The sequence below is a fragment of the Leptosomus discolor genome, chromosome 9, assembly GCF_034619465.1.
Source record: "Leptosomus discolor isolate bLepDis1 chromosome 9, bLepDis1.hap2, whole genome shotgun sequence".
Taxonomy (NCBI): domain Eukaryota; kingdom Metazoa; phylum Chordata; class Aves; order Leptosomiformes; family Leptosomidae; genus Leptosomus; species Leptosomus discolor.
In genome coordinates, this window is record NC_141399.1 from 8,865,801 (window position 1) to 8,886,069 (window position 20,269).

A 20,269-nucleotide genomic window follows, 5' to 3' on the forward strand; every position below is an offset into this window, starting at 1 on the left:
TTTTCACCGAGCTCTGGAGGGGACATCCCAGCCCCGCTGTCACTTGGAGATCCCCTCTGTGTCCTCAGAGCTCACCCTCTGGTTTTCTATTTGTGCAGCGTTTTCTTGCACCTCCGTGAAAGGAGCTTCTTTTGGTAACCCCATGCTTTGGGGGGGGGGCGGGGGGCGAGATGGGGCAACTTTTCTTCTTTTCAAATGTCATATATCACGCATAACTGGGGGGCTGTGCGGTCCACTTGCTCATTAATCCTGCATATCTGTTCTTGTTTCTCTCTTTTCTCTCCTTGTTGCTTTCTCTCTTTCATATAGAGAATCAAAAGGACGCAGGTGAACAATTGTATATGCATTATAAATTGTTAGGACTGTTGAGTTATATTTATTTTGTTTTATTTTTTCCATAGCTCCTTAAGATATGTACTCCTTCAGGCTGAAAATGGAGATGCATTAATACTTAAGGAGTTAATTTGTGCTGTCTGCGTAATCTCCTTTTCCTCCTTCCTTAGAATAGAGTGTAGATTAGAAATACCTTATAGAAATATAGTATCTTCTTAGGAGACAGTTTTAGAGGACAATCTAGCCTTTGTAAAGAGAAAGTTTCTTGTTTTCCATAAGAACTGCAGCTCATTGTGGGTGAAAACATGTTGGTGATTTGGCCATTAATTTAACACACCTAATAAGCATATGTGTAACTAAACTAACCTTCATTTTTGTTTTTCATATCTTCTGTTTTATGCCCTGATGGGAGGACTGGGTTTTTAATTATTTTTTTTTCCTATTTTTTTGTTGATGTGTAACAAACGATCCAGTGGGACAGAAGTTGTGTTTGTCTCTCGTTTATAATCTGTGATGACGTGTAACAAGGCAAAGGCTCAGCTCAAGTGCCCGTCTCTTCAGAAGGGATGGTGGAGCTCTGCAGCCCCTGTTCTCGTTTCTGTTGTATCCCACAGTCCTAGTTTGAAAGTCCTTGAAGCTTGAACTGTTCATTCCTTTTTGTGAGTAGACTGTTCTGTTCTGTGGAGGAGAGGGGAGTTCAGGTTGATTTCAACTCTTCTTGCAAAGGGAGATTGCTTTTAAAAACCAGTACAAGAAGCTGGGCCAGGTTCTGCCCTGGCTTCCCCAGGCCCCCACAGCTCAAATTTGGCCCATGATCTAGAGCTGTTGCATGACAGTAAAATTCATTTTGGATAGCAATAAATATTTAGAAAATGGAAAACAATTTTTCCTTATGGCTGTGAGAAGTGCAGATAAACAAATAGCAAATAGAACAATCCCAGCTATTACCATTAATACAGCGGATTAAAGTGAGCGCAGCCTGTTAGACGTTAAGCACAATAAATGCGCTGAGCATTGCACTTGCTGGCAAAGGCTCATCACATGTTTACAGTTTAGAAATGCAGAAGGACGTTTCTATGGCCCAGCTTGTTTAAAAATAAAACTGCTTCTTCCCAATGCTTGGAGCGAGTGAAAGGACACCAGGAGTTGCAACTCTGCTGCTTCATGCCCACAAATCTCCTCTTGTCTTAAATGAAAAATTTTCAGGCAAGGTCAGCAGGACTCAACTTGAAACCAGTTCCTCAGCTTAAGTGGAGTCAAAAGTGACTGGAGTTTAGCCTGACTTTTTGTTTATTTTGCCAGAAGCAAGAATAAAAATAAGATACTAAAACCAACATCTTCTTAAACACACAAATGTCACCCTCTGATGTCCTTTCTCCTGAAAAGTGTGTAGTCTCTTGCCTTGCTTTTAAAATACTGATTTGAAATAGAACACTGCGCTGAAACAACTGAAAAGGAATGACTTGCTTCAATTATTAATCAGACAAAACTACTAACACTCAGATTAATAAGTGCAACCTTTTAATAAGTGTTTGTCTGCTCATTTATATAAGTCGGGAATCCATCGTTCTGTTAGAAGAGACTCGCTTCTGCATCCCTTAAGCACAGGGTTTGTGATATGTGCTGCACTCTGTTGGAGTGCCGTGGCACTGAGGGATCCCACAAACACAGGTGCCACTTTGCGCTGCTGGAGTTGGGTACAGGCAGCTTTAGAGATGGTGCCAGCCAAGGCGTTAGTTGTCAATTTAACAATTGATTGTGTTTCGTATGAGACTTTTTTTTTTTTAGTTTTCAGACTGAGTATTTCTCATATTGTGATTTGGCTTTGGTCTCTGTAAAGAGAAGCTTCTTGTGATACTGCTGAGTTGATGCACAGAAGCGAAGAAGTAGTGAAGGAGACGTGGGGATGGAGGCAGCTCTCGCTGCTCAGTGCCGGTGCGGCAGAGCAATGGGGCATGGACTGCACATGGAAAGTAAATGGGGAGCAGATGGACCCACTGAAGTCCAGCTGTTCTTGGGCTATCAAAAATTTCCAGGTTTTCTCTTGTCCCGCAGCCTCCCCAGCCCCTGTCCAGGGAAGCGGGGCTCTGGAGGTGCAGCATCTCACCACGCTGCGTCGCTGGCATGCACTACCCTCCCCAGATCTGTCCCTCCAGGCTGGTGGGGAAGCTTGACTTCCCTCGAAAACGCAGCCAGTGGTGGTGCCGGGGTGGGTGCAAAGCCAAAACCCAGTCAGTGTTTGGGTCAGTGCTGCCCACGAAGCAGCGAGGGGCAGCTGCAGTGCCCCTGCAGAAGCAGGCATCTCTCAGGTGCCTGTGTCAGGCTGGGGACCTGAGTGCACCCGCAGGAGAGGGACTGAGCACGGCGGCTTCGGTTGTGTCAGCCTCAGCTGGCACCAGCCATGGAGCATCTTGCATCCAGCGGGCGTGGAAGGCGTCCTCAGCTGAGGTAGTGGGTGCAGAAGAGGTCAGTTTTTGACTAGAGCCGTACAGCAGGTTGTTAAGGAGCAGTGGTATTTTTCAAGGCATCCGTACTGGCCCTTGTCACAGTCCCCATGCTCACTTTACGTCACTCGCCTTCTCTGTTTCTGGATCTCAGCCTGGAAGCTCTGTGCACGTATCCGTAACTCTTAGCGAGTGCACTGAAAGATTAGGAGCTGAGCTGCCTGTTGATTAACCTGGTCTGAGTCAAGGAGAGGTCCTGTGTGATTTATCAGCCCAGCCGCCGCTAGGCAATCACTCCCAGCATTTGTGATAAACCACAAAGCCTAAAAAGAAAATATAATTACATTACCCAAATAAATGTGGATGCAAAACGTATAAAAGCATCCGTCTTTGCATGCGTGAGTGGAGACTGAAGTCATTAATAAATCATGCACTTTAAGTGAGGCATAGCTTCAACCTGTATTTGTGTACTGCTGAGCTGCTGCTTTATTGGTTTCATCCTTGAAGTGGCATTCAGTTGTGTTTGACGAAGAATTGTTATGCAGCTTTCAAGATTTCCTCTTGCCCTTTCAAAGACAGTGTTTCAAGCATTATGAAGGTTAATTACAAGAGCTTCAGAAATCACAAAGATCTGCATTGTGTGGTTATCTTTCTACAAGTTTCTTTCCAACTGCAGAGCAACTTGCTGCCTGAGGCGTGTAATTCAGACACGCAAAAATTCCGCACTAGGCTGAATAATCATCAGAAAGGCAGGAGATCAATTCTCTTTTCAGTATGGTGAGCTTTAAGAGATGAATTAGAGTCTCTTTCTCAGTTGAAAAAAGCATACTTCTATGAATCTTTCTTACTTTTAAGAGAACGCATCTTATTTTGAAAGAAAAAACTATATCATCACTGCAATCCCTTTCAGATACACGCAAATTCATTTCACAAATACACTAAAAGGCTGCTTTGCTCGTCCTCAGGCTGAGTCCATTATTCTTTATAGTTATCTTGAGAACAGCAGCTCTTTTTTGTCATTTTCGTGATTGGCTCTCAAATGAACACACGCCTAACACTTGCATACCAAAGCCTTTGGCAGGGGTCGTATATTTTTAATTATTACACGAAAATCATTGAGTCAGTGGCTACGCTTTTAAAAAACATGAAAAGTCAACAATACTATTCTCCTATTGCAAGTGTAATTCTCACTGTTGCTGATGTGTCAGTAGCTCATATAGAAAAAATCATGGTGCTGAGTGAGAAATACATAGTCAGATAAATCTTCCAGGCCATGAAGAGTCACACACAGTGAACTGTATGCAATATACATACCCAAAGTAGCACGGATTTTCTAATATACCTGTTATACTCATTACAGGCTGAAGCTTATCGCAAGCACAACCACAGAATTTGCCAAGTAATTTTTGTTTCTGCAAGTATTTTACTTGCAAGTACCATGCAGAAGTGTAAAAACCTTTGGCAGAAATTTGTCCAGGAAAGCACTTTTTCAGGTTGTGAGTAGGGAAGGAGCTGCTCCTGCCTCTGATTTAAGTAAGGGAAGTGTTTAAATCTTAACTATTTGACACACGTGAGCAATGAATACAAGAGCATTTCTGATGCTAAACTGGCTGTGGCCAGGGATTAGAGAGGAAAAGGACAGGGAAGAAAGAAAAGCCAAGTGAAACAAACCCTGCCACACACGCTGCAGCTGATCGCTGGCAAGTGCTGTAAAACCCATCCAGCCTTACACATCTCCCTCGCTCCAAGCAGGAACCGAGACACCCCATGAAAGAGACCTCACGTATCGTCTCTGAGACCTGGACCCAGAGAAGCATGTAAACTCCAGTGCCTTACGGGGCATTGCAGTCACAGCCCCATTTCTGTTTAAATTTACAGAGGAAATTAGTCACTTTCCTTAGCCAGACCTTAACCTTTCAAATTTTCTTGCAATAAAGAGGCAACAAAGAAAAGCATGGGCCAGGGCTCACAAGGCATTCAGAGCCCCCAGGAAGGCAGGGAACTCTTCCTCTCCTCTCCTTCGACTCCAGGTGGTTTTACAGCTGTCACGCAAAGGTCTGAAAAATTTAAATGAACAAAAGAGCTGAATATTGGTGCAGATTGGGCCAGATCAGAACTGCATCAAGAGTTTGTTGCTTAGCCTGCTGTAATCCCTTGTGGAAGCTTGTTTTCAAGAGCTGGTGGTGATGGGCAGATGCCAGGAGCGGAGGTAAGGTGCTGGAGGGGATCTCTCACAGGCCTCCCAGAGAAGGGAAAACCACCCTGGGGCACTGTGCTGACAACTGCACAGCAGGAGCCTCCTCCAAGCTGTTTTGTACCCGCTGCCCTAGCAATTCGTGAAGTCCCAGTGCTGCTGCATCTCTTCCTTTTCCTCCTCTTCCTTCTCTGTGAGTGACTTTTCCCTACGGCACAAAACACTTGCACAAGTCAGTGCGGTGTTCCACACTATGGAGTCTGGATGTCCGTTAAGTCTGGGATCTATTTTTGGATGAGTAGCTGTTGAGGATGCAGGGGCTGGACTCCTCTTTAAGGGTGCTTGAGGGTCACAGCACTGAGGGGTGCAGTGGGATGGGCTTTTCCCCTGGCTTTGGTGCTCTTAGGAGGAGCCCTGTCTCTTTGACACTCCCAACTTTGGAGCCCTATGGACTCCCCTGGGTGGTGAGGGGTTCCCACCACGCGGTTGCCAGATGCGGGTGGGAGGAGATGCGCAATCTCCTCTCCTCACGGTCACTTCCCACCCGGGGACCTTGGCACAAACTGCTCTCCAGAACGATGGGCAGTAAAGCACTCTTCCTACATCTGCATGTTGAGCTCAGGAGCCATCAGTGAGTAGCCAAATTGAATTCTTGCTTATGTTTTAACTTAGAGTGAAAGTCATTAGGCCAATGCCCAAAAACCAGTTATTTTTGTCACTTGAGCCTGAGAGGTTTGTTTCTGGGGACAAAGCCACCCTTGGTAAACATTGAACAAGCATCAGGATGTCTCCAGAGATGAACGAATAGATTTACTTTTCTTGTTATCAAAAAACAACAACAAAAAAAGCTAGAAACCAGTAGCATGAATCTAAGAGTCTGAATTAAATCATTACACACCTTAAAAGACTAAAAATGTGTGTGTGTGTGTGTGCAGGCGTGTGTGCGTTGTATGTGTGTTTATGTACGTGTGTATATCTATCTCTGTGTATGGAGAGGGGAACCAACCTAACTCATACTCTATAACTAACGGTTTACTCGAATATTCTTTATTATACTTTGATAAGTGTTATAATTCTGTGAGAATTAAAAGCAGTCAAAAATCTACTTTGCACAAGCCAACCGATTTCTTTTTTTCCTACTGGAAAATGCAAGCAAAATGGCAAGGACTTTTGGCAGTAGAATGTCCAGATAAATATGCCAGATTCCTTGCAAATGGCATTATTAAAAATAGTCACAATGCTGCTAAGAACTGTTATTAAATGGAATAGAAACTATTGTGTTAATATGTTCACAGTATATAATTTATTTTCTAAGTATATGTAAAAGGAAAGGCTATTTTCTTTGAATTTTTCCTATGCTGATATTGTAAACTATATGACAGATGGGTCAAGTCCTGATTGCAGTATTCTAACATTTGGAATAGCAAGTAACATATTTGATAGAGCTGGCAAGTTTTTATATATGATTCAACCCAGAATATAAAAGCCACTAGAATTCCAAGTTGAAAATAATTAAATGAGCTGGAAACGATCAGGAACCACACATTTTTAAGTGACAGATTTTTTTACATGTTTAAATTGCACAAGAATATTTTATAGCTCCCTTTAACCAACAGTGACGTTTAATTCTAAAATGTGTAATTGATATTTGCAAAGCAATTAATTCCTGTGGCTCATTATTCTATTGCTAAATGTACCTAAGCACTGGGGCGCTGACTTAAAGGCATCTTTTTTAGTTCACCTTTTCTGAATTGGAGTTTTAACTGAATTAACTTATTTCAGTTTCCTCACATGGCTGCTTGAAGTGCAGTTTCATACTTGCATTGAATTTTTAGCTTTCTGATTGCACAGTACCGTAGGGTGTTCAAATCTGCTGACTTCTAGAATATGTGCTGTCAAATGGTGTCATTACTGTGTAATACTTCAAGTACTGATAAGCAAAAACCCAGCAGCTTATTCCATTTGTATTTGGTCATTTCTGCTTGTGTTCCTTTCGAAGTTTCCATCTTTTTGTCACTGTTTATGAAGTCACTTGTCTCTTTACTTTTGGCGTTTCTCTCCGTCATGCACAAGCAGCCCGTCCGTCCAAGCCTAAGCCTCCGGCTGGGCCACCATCATCTCCTCAAACGCAGACTAACATGATAAATCACATGCTCAAAGGCATGGCCAAACAGCCGCCAAGTACTGTAATAGTCTTACTTCCTTTTACTCAGTGGTTTTCTAGTCTAGCAGTTGCTTGTGTAGCAGTAGAAAGCTAGTTCTCATGTGCAGCTTTATACAAAATACCTAGTGCGATGTGGTAGGTTTTAGAGATTTAGAGGTAGCATTTATTTCAAAATGTCCACATTTTTTTGTCTAGCAATGTCTGACATATGCAACATTTTCAAATATCAACGTCAGCACAAAATAACATTGTTGTTGCATAACATTTTGCATGAAAACTATAAATATGTATGAGCTTTACATGATGTTGGATGAAATGTTTGATAAGTATATCGTATACGTTTCATGTAACTGTCAGTGCTCCAGCTATCTTAGCAGAATATTCTGATGTATAGTAACTTAACCAGGGAAATATTTAAAATAAGAAGAAAAAAAATTAAGATTGACATCTGCTGGCTGCCAAAGTTGTATAAGCATCAATATTTTCTTTAAAGACAGCATCTCTGAGCAGTTGTTCTTATTAACACTTTTGTCTTTTAGTTGTATTTGAGAGCAGATCAGTGTTGCAAATGAGAATGGGCCTGATGCTGCTCTGATCAATGGAAAAGCTTCCCCTTGGCTTCAGAGGTGCAGAAACAACCAGAGCTTACTAAGAGACATGTCTTTGGACTCCTTTTGCAAAAGGAAGAGGTTTCTACTTCTTGTAGCCAGTGAGGTGCTGGACTGAATAGAAGAAAGCATGAGGAGTTGACCAGCAGTTCTCCAATTTCAGTATTTGTCCAATAAATTATATTAAGGGGAACCTGGATTTTTTTTGTTTCCAGTGATACAAAAAAACAAAAGGAAAACTGGAGGAGAAACCCCCAAGGCCCCTATCTGTGATATAAATCAGTAAAAATGTAGACTTCATTTGCATGGTGCTTTACCATGTCGCATCTCTCAGCCCAGCTGAGCACCTGTAATGCCAGACTTCAGCTGACTGGGTTGCTGAGCTCCTCTGAAAACCAGCCCATGTGCCTCTCAGTCGACCACCCAAATGTGGCCATTCTGGAAAACATGGCTTTCCTTTTCGTGCAAAATTTGTTACTTGTAAACAGGTATTCAGGGAAAACTAGGAGCAGGAAAGATTTCGATGGGGAGAATTAAGCCCTTGAAGCTCAACGAGCCTTCAGCAAGGCAGGGATTTCTCCCTGGGTGACCCCGTGGAGCAGAGCGGTGCTGCCTGTCTGCAACCACAGATTTCTGTCCCGTCAGTAAAGAAGACCAAAAAAGCTGCTGCGTGCAGAAGGCTGGAGCGAGATGCCCAGCCAGTGGCTTGCGTGTCGGCACGACTCAAGCTGCCAGCTCCTTTGGAAGTCCCAGGGTAGTTGCTAGTGCCGGTGCTTCAGTGCTTCGTGCACTGCTAGCATTTGCTGTGCTGGGGACGCACAGTCTGCTGTACACTGCTAATTGCAGATTGATTTGGCTGTTTGGTTTTTAGTACTTAGCCCATTTATGAATTCTCCAGCTTTGATACCTTGGAGAGGCCAAAATATACATCGATGCTTAAGTGTGAATTGGCTGGTGTAGCTACCAAAACGCGATGCCGTTCTTTGCCCTAGCTGCACTAGAGAGCCGGGATGGGCACCCCGTTGTTAACCGCAGTGACACGTCTGTAGTTTACACGGTGATGTGCTGCAGCATAGGTGGATCCCCGGGGAGCAGGTTTCCTGCTCTGCTTCTCCTCAGGGTGACCATCGCAGGGAGATGTTGCACACCTCAGGGAAGCGAGCCGCGGTGTCAGCTCGCAGAAACCTCCTCGGTTGCACTCAGCCAGCTCTGCAGAAGCTGTTGTTCAATGAAAATGTGGTTGTTTTCTTTTTCTTTGTATTATTTCTAGTGAAATACGCTAAATGTTCCAGATTGTTAGTACCTCGGATGTTTAATGTGTCGTTAATAATATAAATTACCTAGAAGAATATAATTTAATTATTTTCAAAAGTCTTCAGAAAACGCTGCAAAATAGCTCAACATAGCTAAACACCAAGCTCCAGGATTTAAACTCTTTGGTTTGTTTGCGGGGTTTTTGCTGTAAAGTTGCATCTCTTTTCCCATATAAATCTTACCTATGAACGCCTAGTGGGATTTACCACTTTCCACTCCCTCCAGCATGCACAACTCCTTAACCCTTGTGGAGTTAAATCCTGGAGCAAGGCAGACCTGCAATTCTTGCTTTCAGTAGCAGGTGACATTTAAATTGCTGAAGTCTTGACAATTTATTAAAAGTAAAGACGGATTTGTTTGAATTGATCTTCTTGAGAGAATTTTAAAATAATATGGACATGATTTCTATAATAGCATCATCTACATTGAAGGATACATATTGTTCGTATATTAGTGGCCAGATGCTGTCTCTAGGGAATGCGATGTTCTTATTTGAGCTAATAAAGTGCCACCATCTCACCATAAAGCAGAACAACTCTGACGGTATTGTGAAATTTGGAGCTGGAGCACTGTATTTTCATAGTATAATAACGAATGTGGCTTTCTGGTTTGCTCAGTACTAATTATATAAGCATTTAACATATGCATGAAAAGATCTTTAAAGCTGTAGAATATTATGGGATTTTTTTTTTTTAACCTCTTAAGTAACTTACTGTACATCTAGCTTTTCATTCTGCCTCCCTTTTAACTCAAGTTCTTGTACTACAGAGAATGTAGGCCGGTTAGTCACACCAGCTAAAAAGTTAGAAGATACAATACGTCTGGCAGAATTGGTAATTGAAGTCCTACAGCAAAACGAAGAACACCATGCGGAGGTGAGCAGCGGCGCCCTGCGAGGTCGTGTCCCCCAGGTCTTCAGCAGGCTCCGGTGGCTTGGTGGGAGCTTTGTACATTTGTGTGATGTCTTCCCAACTGGTGCTGGGTTATCTTCTTTAAAAGCCAAAAGTATTCTTAAATAATGGTACTTGAGTGAGATGAAGACAAAATACAGTCCATGAAGATTGCTTTTGCAGAGGGGAGGGAGGGCAAAAGGATGAATTAATTAAGTTCTGTTCTCCTCAGCGTCAGTCTGCAGCCTTTCATACAGCGCCAGCAGGAGCCAAATCTGGCCAAATATATTCGCCACCAAGTACATACAAGAGCAAGCCTCTCCACTTTTCAGAAGGGTTGTATTTCCAAATAACGTCATGTGTTTGTGCCTCCAGACAGCATTAGCGGGGTCCCTGCAGCAGCTTACTGCTCCTGCTGCCCAGAGCTGGAGCAAGGAAGATCACCACAAAACAAAACAATTCTTTTTTTGTCCCTTTCTGAGTGTTCAGGTTGTTTCCAGGGGTTTCCCTGGCCCCCTGCGGTACATGATTAACTCACCTGGTTTCCTGTTGGCCTCTTCTGCCTTGGCTTATTGGGAATACCTCAATTACTAGTCACGGAGGTTAGGATGAATTATTCTCTGTTACTCATTATTTGAGTTATCAAAAGCCTAGTACAACTACTCTTAACTCTTCAAAGCACTTTAACGAAAAGATTTGTGTTTGAAAACCACTGAAACCATGTCATAGTCAAATATAGACCAGAAAATCATGAGGCTTGATCCTGGAAACACTTGAACCCACAGGCAGCTGACATTGCTGGCTGTAGTCCAGCTTTCAGCGTGTTGGGACATTGCTGCCTGAACAAGTGACATTGCATACCCGTGTGAGTATTTGCAGGATTGAGCCCTCAGTTCGCTATAAATCTGGTGCTCTTGGATACATACTGAAAAGTTAATAATTTTGAAATTCAGAGGGAACAGTTATTGTTTATGACTGTAGGTAATGTAGCACTCATTCACTATTTTACCTTTTCCTTCCCATTGATATATAGTCACTATAATTTGCATTAAGAACATTTGATAAATAATTTCACGATCACCGAAAAATCATTCCAGTGTATATTAAATTTGCAGTATAATTTAACTTATTGATAATACACAACAAGCCACAACACCCAACTAATGCCTGATTGCATATTTAAATTTCCTCCCTGTTTTTCTACTGTTCATTCAATCTTGGATGATCCTGGCAGGGGAAAGAGGTATGTGACTAAGCCGAACGAAACGAGTCACTCCTGTCATATTTCGTGCATGCCCTCTCAGTGCCATGTTTCCTACTGGGATTTTACCCGGGTTGCCCTCGCTTCCGTAACTTTGACCAAGGAATGTAACAGCAACTTCGAGTCGGCTGCTTGCGGAGCTGGTAGCCTGACACAGGAGGGTAAACGTGGCGTAGTAGCCCGATCCATGCATGTAGCAATGGGTATATTTTACGAGCGCTGCAGTTACATCCCAACACAACCCTACCTGCCTGGACTCTCTCCTCAGCCTGTTGTTACCTCTGTTGTTTTGCATTCACCCGACCTCTAGTACACTGTGGTGGAGATGGACTAATTACTACACGAGTGCCTAGAATGGTAGTGGTCTTCCTCTGGTTTTGTCTGTATGTGCCTTGTACTGGATATACAGTATTTATATGTAGAGAGAGAATATACGGGGTGAAGAGTGAAATAAACTTCATTTTTGCAAAAGCGAGGGGGTGCTTGAGAGCGCTGCGCTTGCGCACAAACTGCGGTGACCTGTCCAAGGATAACGAGTGTTTTGCTCCACTGATCACCAGCACAGGCTGGATGCACAACCAGCCGGGAAGGAGCTGTTTTTAAAACGCGGGTTATTTTGGAAATAGTAGATTTCTGAAGGAAGCGGTTACAGGGCCGGTCGCGTTCAGCCAGCCACGCTGCCGAGATCCTCACCAGGAGGAAGACTCAAAGCTGTTCTCCAGCATCTTTTGTGTCACAAGGTTTTGATTAGAGACAGAAGGTTAATGCCAACACAGATAGGAGGCATCCCGGTCCCTTGTTCTGAACGGTGACCTGGAAGGGTGAAATTCATCTCTCTCCAGAAGCCCGGCACACTGTTGGTACGTTATTGAATCCCTGTCCTGAGGGTGGCTGTGGCATTTCAGCAGTGTACAGGCAGTTGGCCAGCTCTCTGCACACTTTGAATTGCACCCAAAGGAAGAGAGAGAAGAGGCTGGATGGTTTATCATTGATTTTTATTATGTGGCTTTGTAGCCATATTATGCTCTCACTGTGCAGTGAGAATTACTGAGGTATTGCACTTTTTTTTCCCAAATTATCCCAGGTGAGAGTTTTTTTGACATGTTGTCCGTTCACCTGGAGAAGGTTCGACCTGCAAGGTGCAACTCTGTGATCTACTTTGGATGTTCAGTAGAAAATTAAATTGCACCATTTACTGAAGAAATGCCTTAATTTACTGAAAACCAACAGGTTTTGCAATTAAAACATGTCCCTTTTTTCCCCACATGGACATCCAGGCACACTCACTAATGAGAACCCGGAAAATAAAATTCAGAGCATGGAAAATATTCAAAAAAACATTACAACAGAAGTACCACATCTAGTCAGTTGGGTTTGTCTTACCCGTAAGAGAGAAGCAAACCAGCGCAGGCAGAAATACAGCAGAAACAGTGTGCCTACGTCTGTAATCTGTGAGAGCGGGAGGTCTCTGTCATTGTGTCATCTCTCCCATCAGATGTCTCCCACCTCCCTTTCCATTCCTCTGGATGACTGATGACAAATGCCAGAGACGATGGCATTCAACTATTTTTAAACTTGTCTTTTCTCTCTCTATGTATACGTATGTGTATATGTATATATGTATTTTGACTCCTTGAGGTCATACATATATACATGTGTATCCATGTGTAAAATATACAATAATAGGTGTGTTTAGCTAGAAAGCACACTTTTTTTTTTCCCCCTTTACATTGTGTTTTGAGCAAAGCAGGTAAGTAGATGGTAAATAAATGAAATGTTACCATCTTGAAGGAGATATTCAGAATATGGTGTTACTGCTCCCACCGCGGGAAGGTCCTGCTCATCAAGACTAGGGAGGAGGAGGTTGAGGATCCTGACATAAGTTAGAGACTTACGGAGCTAAAACTTGGCTTTTCCAGCAAAAGGGAAACTGACTGGTTTGGGCATGGTTTTTTTCTGCAAATGATCACATGCTTTTCTTTGTAATTTCTCTTAAAACTAGCTTTTTTTTTTTTTTTTTCCCTTTTTCATGGAATCAGGTTTTTATTGCAGGTCTCTGAAGTGTTTATGTTGGTATTTGTTGCAGAAGATATTCTTTGGCCTCCCCTCTTTTCCCTCCCCTCAAAACGCCGGTTGCCTTCAGTCCTTCAAAGCAGTCGCTTTTTGCCCGCAGACCGGTGGGCAGTATCTGATGGGGAAGAGAGCGTGGCAGGCCCTTGGCAGGCAGAGGTACAGCCAGAGAAACCACACCAGTGCAAGGACAGCCCCAGCATCCTCCTTGAAAACCACAGATGAGCACTACTCATTTTAAGAGGACCCTCCACAGCCCCGTGGCTCAGCATCCACTGGTTTCCCACCTGCACTTTGGGGGCAAGCTTTGAGCAGGCATCAGGAGCAGACCCGGATCTTGATGCTGTCCATTCCTGTGCGGTTTCGCAGCGGTTCGATGCCTCCCGATGCAGCACTGCCAGGGGTCTGGCCATGTGCTCGGTTGGACACCAGCGCCAGATGTGGGAGGAAGAGCTGAAGAGCGTTGCCACGTGTACTCAGCCCTCCGGGCTCCCTTGCCTTGGTTTTGGCTTTTCCAGAGTAACAACTCTGCAAACGCCCAGGGCCACCGTCCCCGCTGCCCCTGAGCTTTCCAAGCACCCCAGGGCAGGTGCTGGCTGCAGCAGTGCCCAATGGCTTCCTCCACGTGCGTGGGGCTGGGGGCAGTTAGCAGGCGAAGGAGCCCCATGTAGCCACCTTGTCCCCATGCCATGACCCCAGGGACACTGTAACCTGCTGGTGTTGCCCCTCCAGCCACAGCGTTTGCCCAGCCTGCCCCTGGGTACCTTCACGGCACAGCCCACCTCATCCGCGTCATCACCTCCCTCACAGGGCAAGCTCAATACTAGGATTAGTTTGGGTGTTACTTGGTTGGTTTGGTTATTTTACATCTTGGATGTGCCCTGGGCGTGTAACGCCCAGTGCCACATCCAACCTATGCACTGGTGTCTTCGCACCAGTTTTATATCAACTCATGGAATAATAGCAGGGCAACGTCAGTCTGCTTTATATTTTGGGGAAACGAAGGAGTGGAAATAGTCCCAGTGGCCCCCTGCCAATGTCACTGGCAGCTGAGATGTCAGGCCAAAATAGGAAGAATTAAAGGGGTCCACGGCAGTAACCTGGTTTTGGGGCACTGCTCCTTTTCCATGGCCAAGTGAACCAGCAGCTGGAGTTTTGCTCTGCACATCAGTCCAGTTCTTCAGTGGTGAATCAAAACTGAACCCCGAGAAAGTGAAAGTCCATCCTGCTTATTCATGTCTGCTAAAGTCTGCAAAAAATACTCCTCCCTGACTGGCAATTCCTCTTCGAACTGATTCATCTATTCCCAGTCTTTTCTTTTTCATCTCCAGTCTTATGCCTGTGCTAGAGGTTTCTTTTTCTTGCACAGTGACAGAAAGCTGTTTCTTAGATCCTTTAAGTCACTGAGTAATTTCCTATCACTTCAAAATGACAGCACATGGTCCTAATGACAGCACTTCTCATATTGCATGTTCCCAGCCAGAAGTGATTACTAAACACGCATGCATGCGTTTGCAGCATTCACATCTGAGCCATGTATGATGTGAATGTCACGACAGAGAGCCCGTACAGTGGATTTTAAGGACCCACATGCATGAGAATGAGTCACTTCACTGATATTTTTTGGTTTTCAAGTTTAGATATATTTTTTTCCTGCCTCTGTGAAAATACAGGCTTGCCGTAGATATTTTTTTTTTTATCTTGGCATGTTGATAATAGAGCTTTGTAATCAGTTTCCTAATCAGTAGCGTTATGAAGGTGGTAGTATGTTTCTATGGATGTGTATAGCTAACTATGTAAAATGAACAGTGCTGTAATAACTTTAACTGGTGATGTTTGAAATATCTCTAAAGGAGAGTGTGAGTAATGTAGGACAGATTTTAATGTCTTAGGCTTCTAGTTTTTCAAGACAAATACAAGTAGTGAATCCGAATAAAATTTGAACTATTGAAAAACACAGCAGAAAACCCACAAGCACGGTGAAGAAACTCCCAAATTTCTATACTTTAGAATAAGAATTAGTTGATTTTTTTCTGATAATTAGCATAATTAAAGATGAATGAAGTCATTTATTGTAAATTGAACAGACAAAATCTTCTCTGCCACATTATAGCTGTGTGCCTTTACGGTGGAGCTCTGAATAGATCCTCTACAAGAAACGTTTGTATTAAAATAGCGGTGCCTAATTCCTGTGATTAGCACTGTCCGTGCAGGCTAGCACTTAAAAGCACTGTTCTCTTTACAATAAAGGTAGTTTCCATGGGGTGCGCATTTTTTTTGAGATATGTGGCCTAACATCTCTCCCTGTGTTTTATTAGAACTAATATACTTCTTTATTATCTTTTTCTACCAACTCTGAAGGCCTTTGCTTGGTGGTCAGACTTAATGGTTGAGCACGCGGAGACCTTCCTGTCCCTGTTTGCAGTGGATATGGATGCTGCGTTAGAGGTGCAACCCCCAGACACCTGGGACAGCTTTCCGCTCTTTCAGCTTCTAAACGATTCCCTCCGTAGTGACTGTATGTATTGTATTTTGATTATTTCTTTTTCAGTGGGCAGCTCAGGTTACTGATAATACTTTCAGCCTCTCCATACTGCACAGAGAACTGAGATGGGTAGAGATTTAATGTACATACTCTTTTAGCAGCAGCTTGGGTTTGGTCCATTTCCACTACAAAAAAAGCACACAGACACCCCTTAAAACAAATGCCTTCATCAAAGGTGAGAAGTTGAACTTTTATTTTGCTTCATCTTCTCAAGTCTTTTGGTAATGGCTGCCTGATAAGCAGGGAATTAGGTGCTCTATCTCACTGTCATTGAATGTGTGTATCGTTTTATATGTGTGTACAGCATTTATTTAACTTGGAGTGAAACAGTTCCTGCTTTAAAAGATTTTATTGAAGGGAGGAAAATACTAAAGTAAATGGAAGCAGGAGTAGTTCAGAAAAATAGTGCTTTGAGAAATAAGGCTCTTCTCCGAAGCACATGGGCCCATGCCTTCAAAACCCATGAGGATTTGGCACTCTCCTGGGTGATCCAACTGCTCCCTGGGGACCTGATCATAGAATTGGCACTGCCTTCACTTAGGTCCCAGACCAGGGCCCCAGTTAGCTTTCTTAAGACCACAGGAAAAAGCCAGGGACTCATTCTCAGAGAGCAATTTCCAGCATTATGGTAGTGAATAACAAAAGAAGAAACAATTCTCCTACCTGCCAAAGCCATAATGTTTGCCATGCTGTATTTCTTACATCCATTTTATTTGCAGGAAGTAATAATGTATTTGTAAGTTTGACATTAATGGAAAAGAAGATTTGTCGTCTGTTTATTTGTTTGGAGTAAGAAGCCATTCCTGCTGTCTTTGTTGTGAACACTGGCGCCTGATGCCAGCTCCTGTTATGTTCTTGAAGTTTCTTCCTGTTCACTGACAAATTCATTGTGTAATGAAGTGCCGCGCTGTGGTTTGTTACAGAGGTTTTAGTAACAGTAGTGTCTTACTATACTTTTATTTATCTATTCTAGATAATTTGTGCAATGGAAAATTCCACAAACACCTCCAAGACCTGTTTGCTCCACTTGTTGTTAGATATGTCGATCTGATGGAGTCCTCAATTGCACAGTCAATTCACAGGGGCTTTGAGCGGGAGTCATGGGAGCCAGTAAAGTAAGGAAACCTCCTTTGATACAATCGCAATTTGGGTGCAAATGGATGGAAATTCATACAGAGATGAATTAGCGAACACTAGACTGGACATGCAGAAAGTGTTTTAGATTTTCTATTTTAATGCTAAAAATGGAAGGCCTGATCTCTTCACGGTTTTCAAGTAAATGAGGGAAATGGTATTTGCTTTTTGGAATGCATTGCTGCCCCAGTTTGAACCGTGTGCCTTTGGACATGGAAGCATGAAAATGTGAAAATCTTCTTAGCTGGCATGGCTTTTTGGATCCCGTTCTTAAAGACCTTTTCCAATGCTGCCTTTGAACTCAAATAGCTCCTTTTTAGAACAAAAAACCTTGCTTCACTCTGGTCAACCCAGCCCTATAACTTGTGTGAGCCACTGCTGTACTTATTCTTCCCAATACTCATTTATTCCACCCACCCCACGGAGGGATAGTGCAGCGTTGTGCTTCTCGTGTCAGCCCCGCAGCTGATGGCTGCACGTGTCCCCGTGTCCCAGGGCAGCTCTGCCGGGTCCCAGCTCCCTTGCTTGTAGCATTAGTCGTGCAGAAACCCTAGTGAAACATGAGTGAGATGATTCGGGCAGAATAAATTTTTAAATTTGGAGAACGAGGAATTTACCAGCAAGAAATAAGTAGCCTGAGAGAAACCCTAATTGAACTCTAGAGCTGGTGAATGATAAAAACGTGGCATGTGCTTTGGATTGCTGTTGTTATTTCACAGGTTTTGAAGCATTGCTGAACCCTGTCATGCTCGGTCTAAAAAGCCAAGTCAGATCCTACAAAGGAAAAGAACTGACTTTTCCTTCTAATAAAGTGTTGAAAGAGAAAGATCAACACTTTGCAAACAGCGTGAGTCTGATGGTGCCTCGGACAGGGGACTGGGACCAGGTGACCTCTGGGGAGACTATTTTCCCTGCTTTTTTGTGATTCTCTAGGCAAAGTTCAGTGGTGCTGCACTCTCAGAGGTTGCTGATAAAAGAACGTGTGGTCTTTCAGGGCTTTTCACACCAAATATGTTACATTTACAAGGAAAAGAGATTTTGTTCGGCAGCCAGCCTCCCATATGCAACCTGGAGTCTGAGTACCCAGGTTTTTTCCTTTCTTTCTTCTGCATCCTCAGCATCCATAAGGATTTTGCCTGCCAAATCTCAAGCCTTTTCTTGACACCTGATCATCCCCTCTGTTTTGAGTGGGGTTAAGTGCCTGGCATTCAGAGCCTCTCACTTTCCATTTGCTGTCTTTGGTCTGCAGGCTAACAGGATTAAAAATCCTAAAAAATCTTTTTTCAAATAAGCAGATGTGACCCAGAAAACATACAAGAAATAGATCTTTCGAGTAGGAGAATGCCATTTTTACAGCCACTCCTTCAAGCAGAATTGCACTTCAAAGTTAGCATTAACTTTGATTCAGAGCTCTGCTTTAGTAATGAATGTGTTTGTATTTCCTTGTTTGTTACGAAACGGAGGCAGTTAACTCTGTGTACCTGTTCGCCTCAGTCAAGCAGTCAGTAAGCAATTCGTTATGCTTTTTTCTTTTGTCAGAAGCTGACATCATTTTGGCTTTCAATGACTTTATGGCTTAACTAGAGATATCCATTAAGTATTTGGGTGTCATACTTGCCTGTCAAAATGCTTTGTCCCTGGGTATGACATTATCAATCATTTTCAAGTTATCTTTCATAGTGACAAAATATCTTCTCTTAGTTCTCTTGTAATGGTTATTCCCTTCTGGAGTTCCAGTTACAGAGTGCTTTGAGTGTTGCAGTTTCAAGTGAAACTTGGGTATTTAAACAATTTCTTCCAGCAGGAAAGTGGGTGCTTTTCACAAGAAGCTTGTGTCTATCTGGTGAAAAGATTCACTCTGGGGTTTTTTTCACTATTTGGTATTTTGTTCTTGTGTTTCGCACACAAAAGTGCAAGTTGCAAATGCTGGCTTAACACGATGTGACCTGGCGAAGGAAGGCACCAGTGAATGCACAGAGGCTGGCACATACAGTGTAAGAGAAAAGAGGGATATCGTTCCCAGGATCTTATGACAGTTTTGATTTGCTATTCAGAACTAAACGTTAAGGCACCTTCATCTTTTGCCTCCTGGGCACACCACCTGCTCCTCTTTGTCTGATCGACAGTGAACTTGCAGAAAAACTCAGGTCAGAGACTTATTTTGTTTGATTTGCCTTCCTGTACCTGCTGCCTTCTCCTCCCACATGTCCATACTGCAGCACAGTTGAATTTTTGGCCATTGATTCTCAGTTTGGACCGGCCAATTCCCATCCAAGTACTGGCCCTCCGTTGCCACCTCTCCAGCAGAGCTTTTTGGGAACGGGGAACACTGCAGTATGTCTTTCCGTGGCTTTCCTCTGCTTTGAAGAAAGGCCTTCAGGTTGACCAGCCAAGAAAGGTAGATCATTGTAGCTGTCCATTCCACCGAGCTTACTGTTGTCCTGCTTTGGGTCTCTACAGTGAATTGTGTGAAGGAAATCTCATTATCTCCTGTTAACCAAGAAATTATTCCACCATATAGAGTCTTTTGAAAGGGTTTCTCTATGCTCAGGCTTGCAATCAAGGCTGAAATATGTAGCCCTCCATAACCTGACCAGATGGCAGTTTGCAAGCATGTATTTCTTCTATTTTCATTTCTGAATACTCTGCACCTTATGCTACAAGGAGTTAGGTATAGAAATCACAAACAGTGAGAGAGATACTGTTAAGTATTGAAAACACGGGGGGGGAAAGCATCGATGTAATGTGCTCATGAGGGCTATGTAATCTGCCTCTGCAGAGCTGCTGAATTTGCAGGGGGTCCGTGCCCTATAGCTAGAGCAGCTGGTGTGCTTGTATGAATCCACGCAGAGAAATGTGGAACACTTGTCCTTCGCACAGTCATCCAAATACGGAGGATACAGAGTAGGTCTGTTCTCTGGTGAGTTGAGAGGTCTTGGAAAAGTAGGGTTTGCAATGGGTTTTTTTCGTGCTAGCTTCTCGGAGAACGATGATTTATCTTGCAGCCAACAGACACGTACGTGTGTGTGTGTGTGTGTGTGTCTCCGTGTGTGTGTCTGTGTTGAAAGATCTTTTTAAGCAAATGCTAAAGCCAGTGCAGTGACGACCAAATTCAACTGCTTGACTAGGACATTGCTCATTGACCTATGGCTATCTCTACTGCACTGTAGGCCTGGCTTTAGCATCTATTAATTGCTCACTAACCCTTTGCAAACTATTTATAAATGTATCATCAATGTAAATGTAAGAACTTAAGCGGTATGGTTATACTAATCATTTGATGAGGTTTTACTGCTACAAAATGCTAGTCAA

At 43.2% G+C, this 20,269-nt stretch overlaps 1 protein-coding gene across 12 annotated transcripts in view; it reads left to right on the forward strand.

Annotated features, from left to right (window-relative positions):
• The window catches only part of CADPS (calcium dependent secretion activator), a 220,195-nt gene that overhangs the window by 153,757 nt on the left and 46,169 nt on the right, over window positions 1-20,269 (forward strand). For 5 of the 12 annotated variants that reach the window (XM_086470043.1, XM_086470042.1, XM_086470041.1 and 2 more), the window contains 4 exons: window positions 310-327; window positions 9,826-9,932; window positions 15,640-15,796; window positions 16,797-16,938. In XM_086470043.1, the coding sequence (XP_086326169.1) occupies window positions 310-327; window positions 9,826-9,932; window positions 15,640-15,796; window positions 16,797-16,938 (424 nt within the window). Of the gene's footprint in view, window positions 1-309; window positions 328-9,825; window positions 9,960-15,639; window positions 15,797-16,796; window positions 16,939-20,269 lie in introns of all 12 variants that reach the window. The other 7 variants (XM_086470045.1, XM_086470048.1, XM_086470047.1 and 4 more) reach the window with 2 other exon arrangements.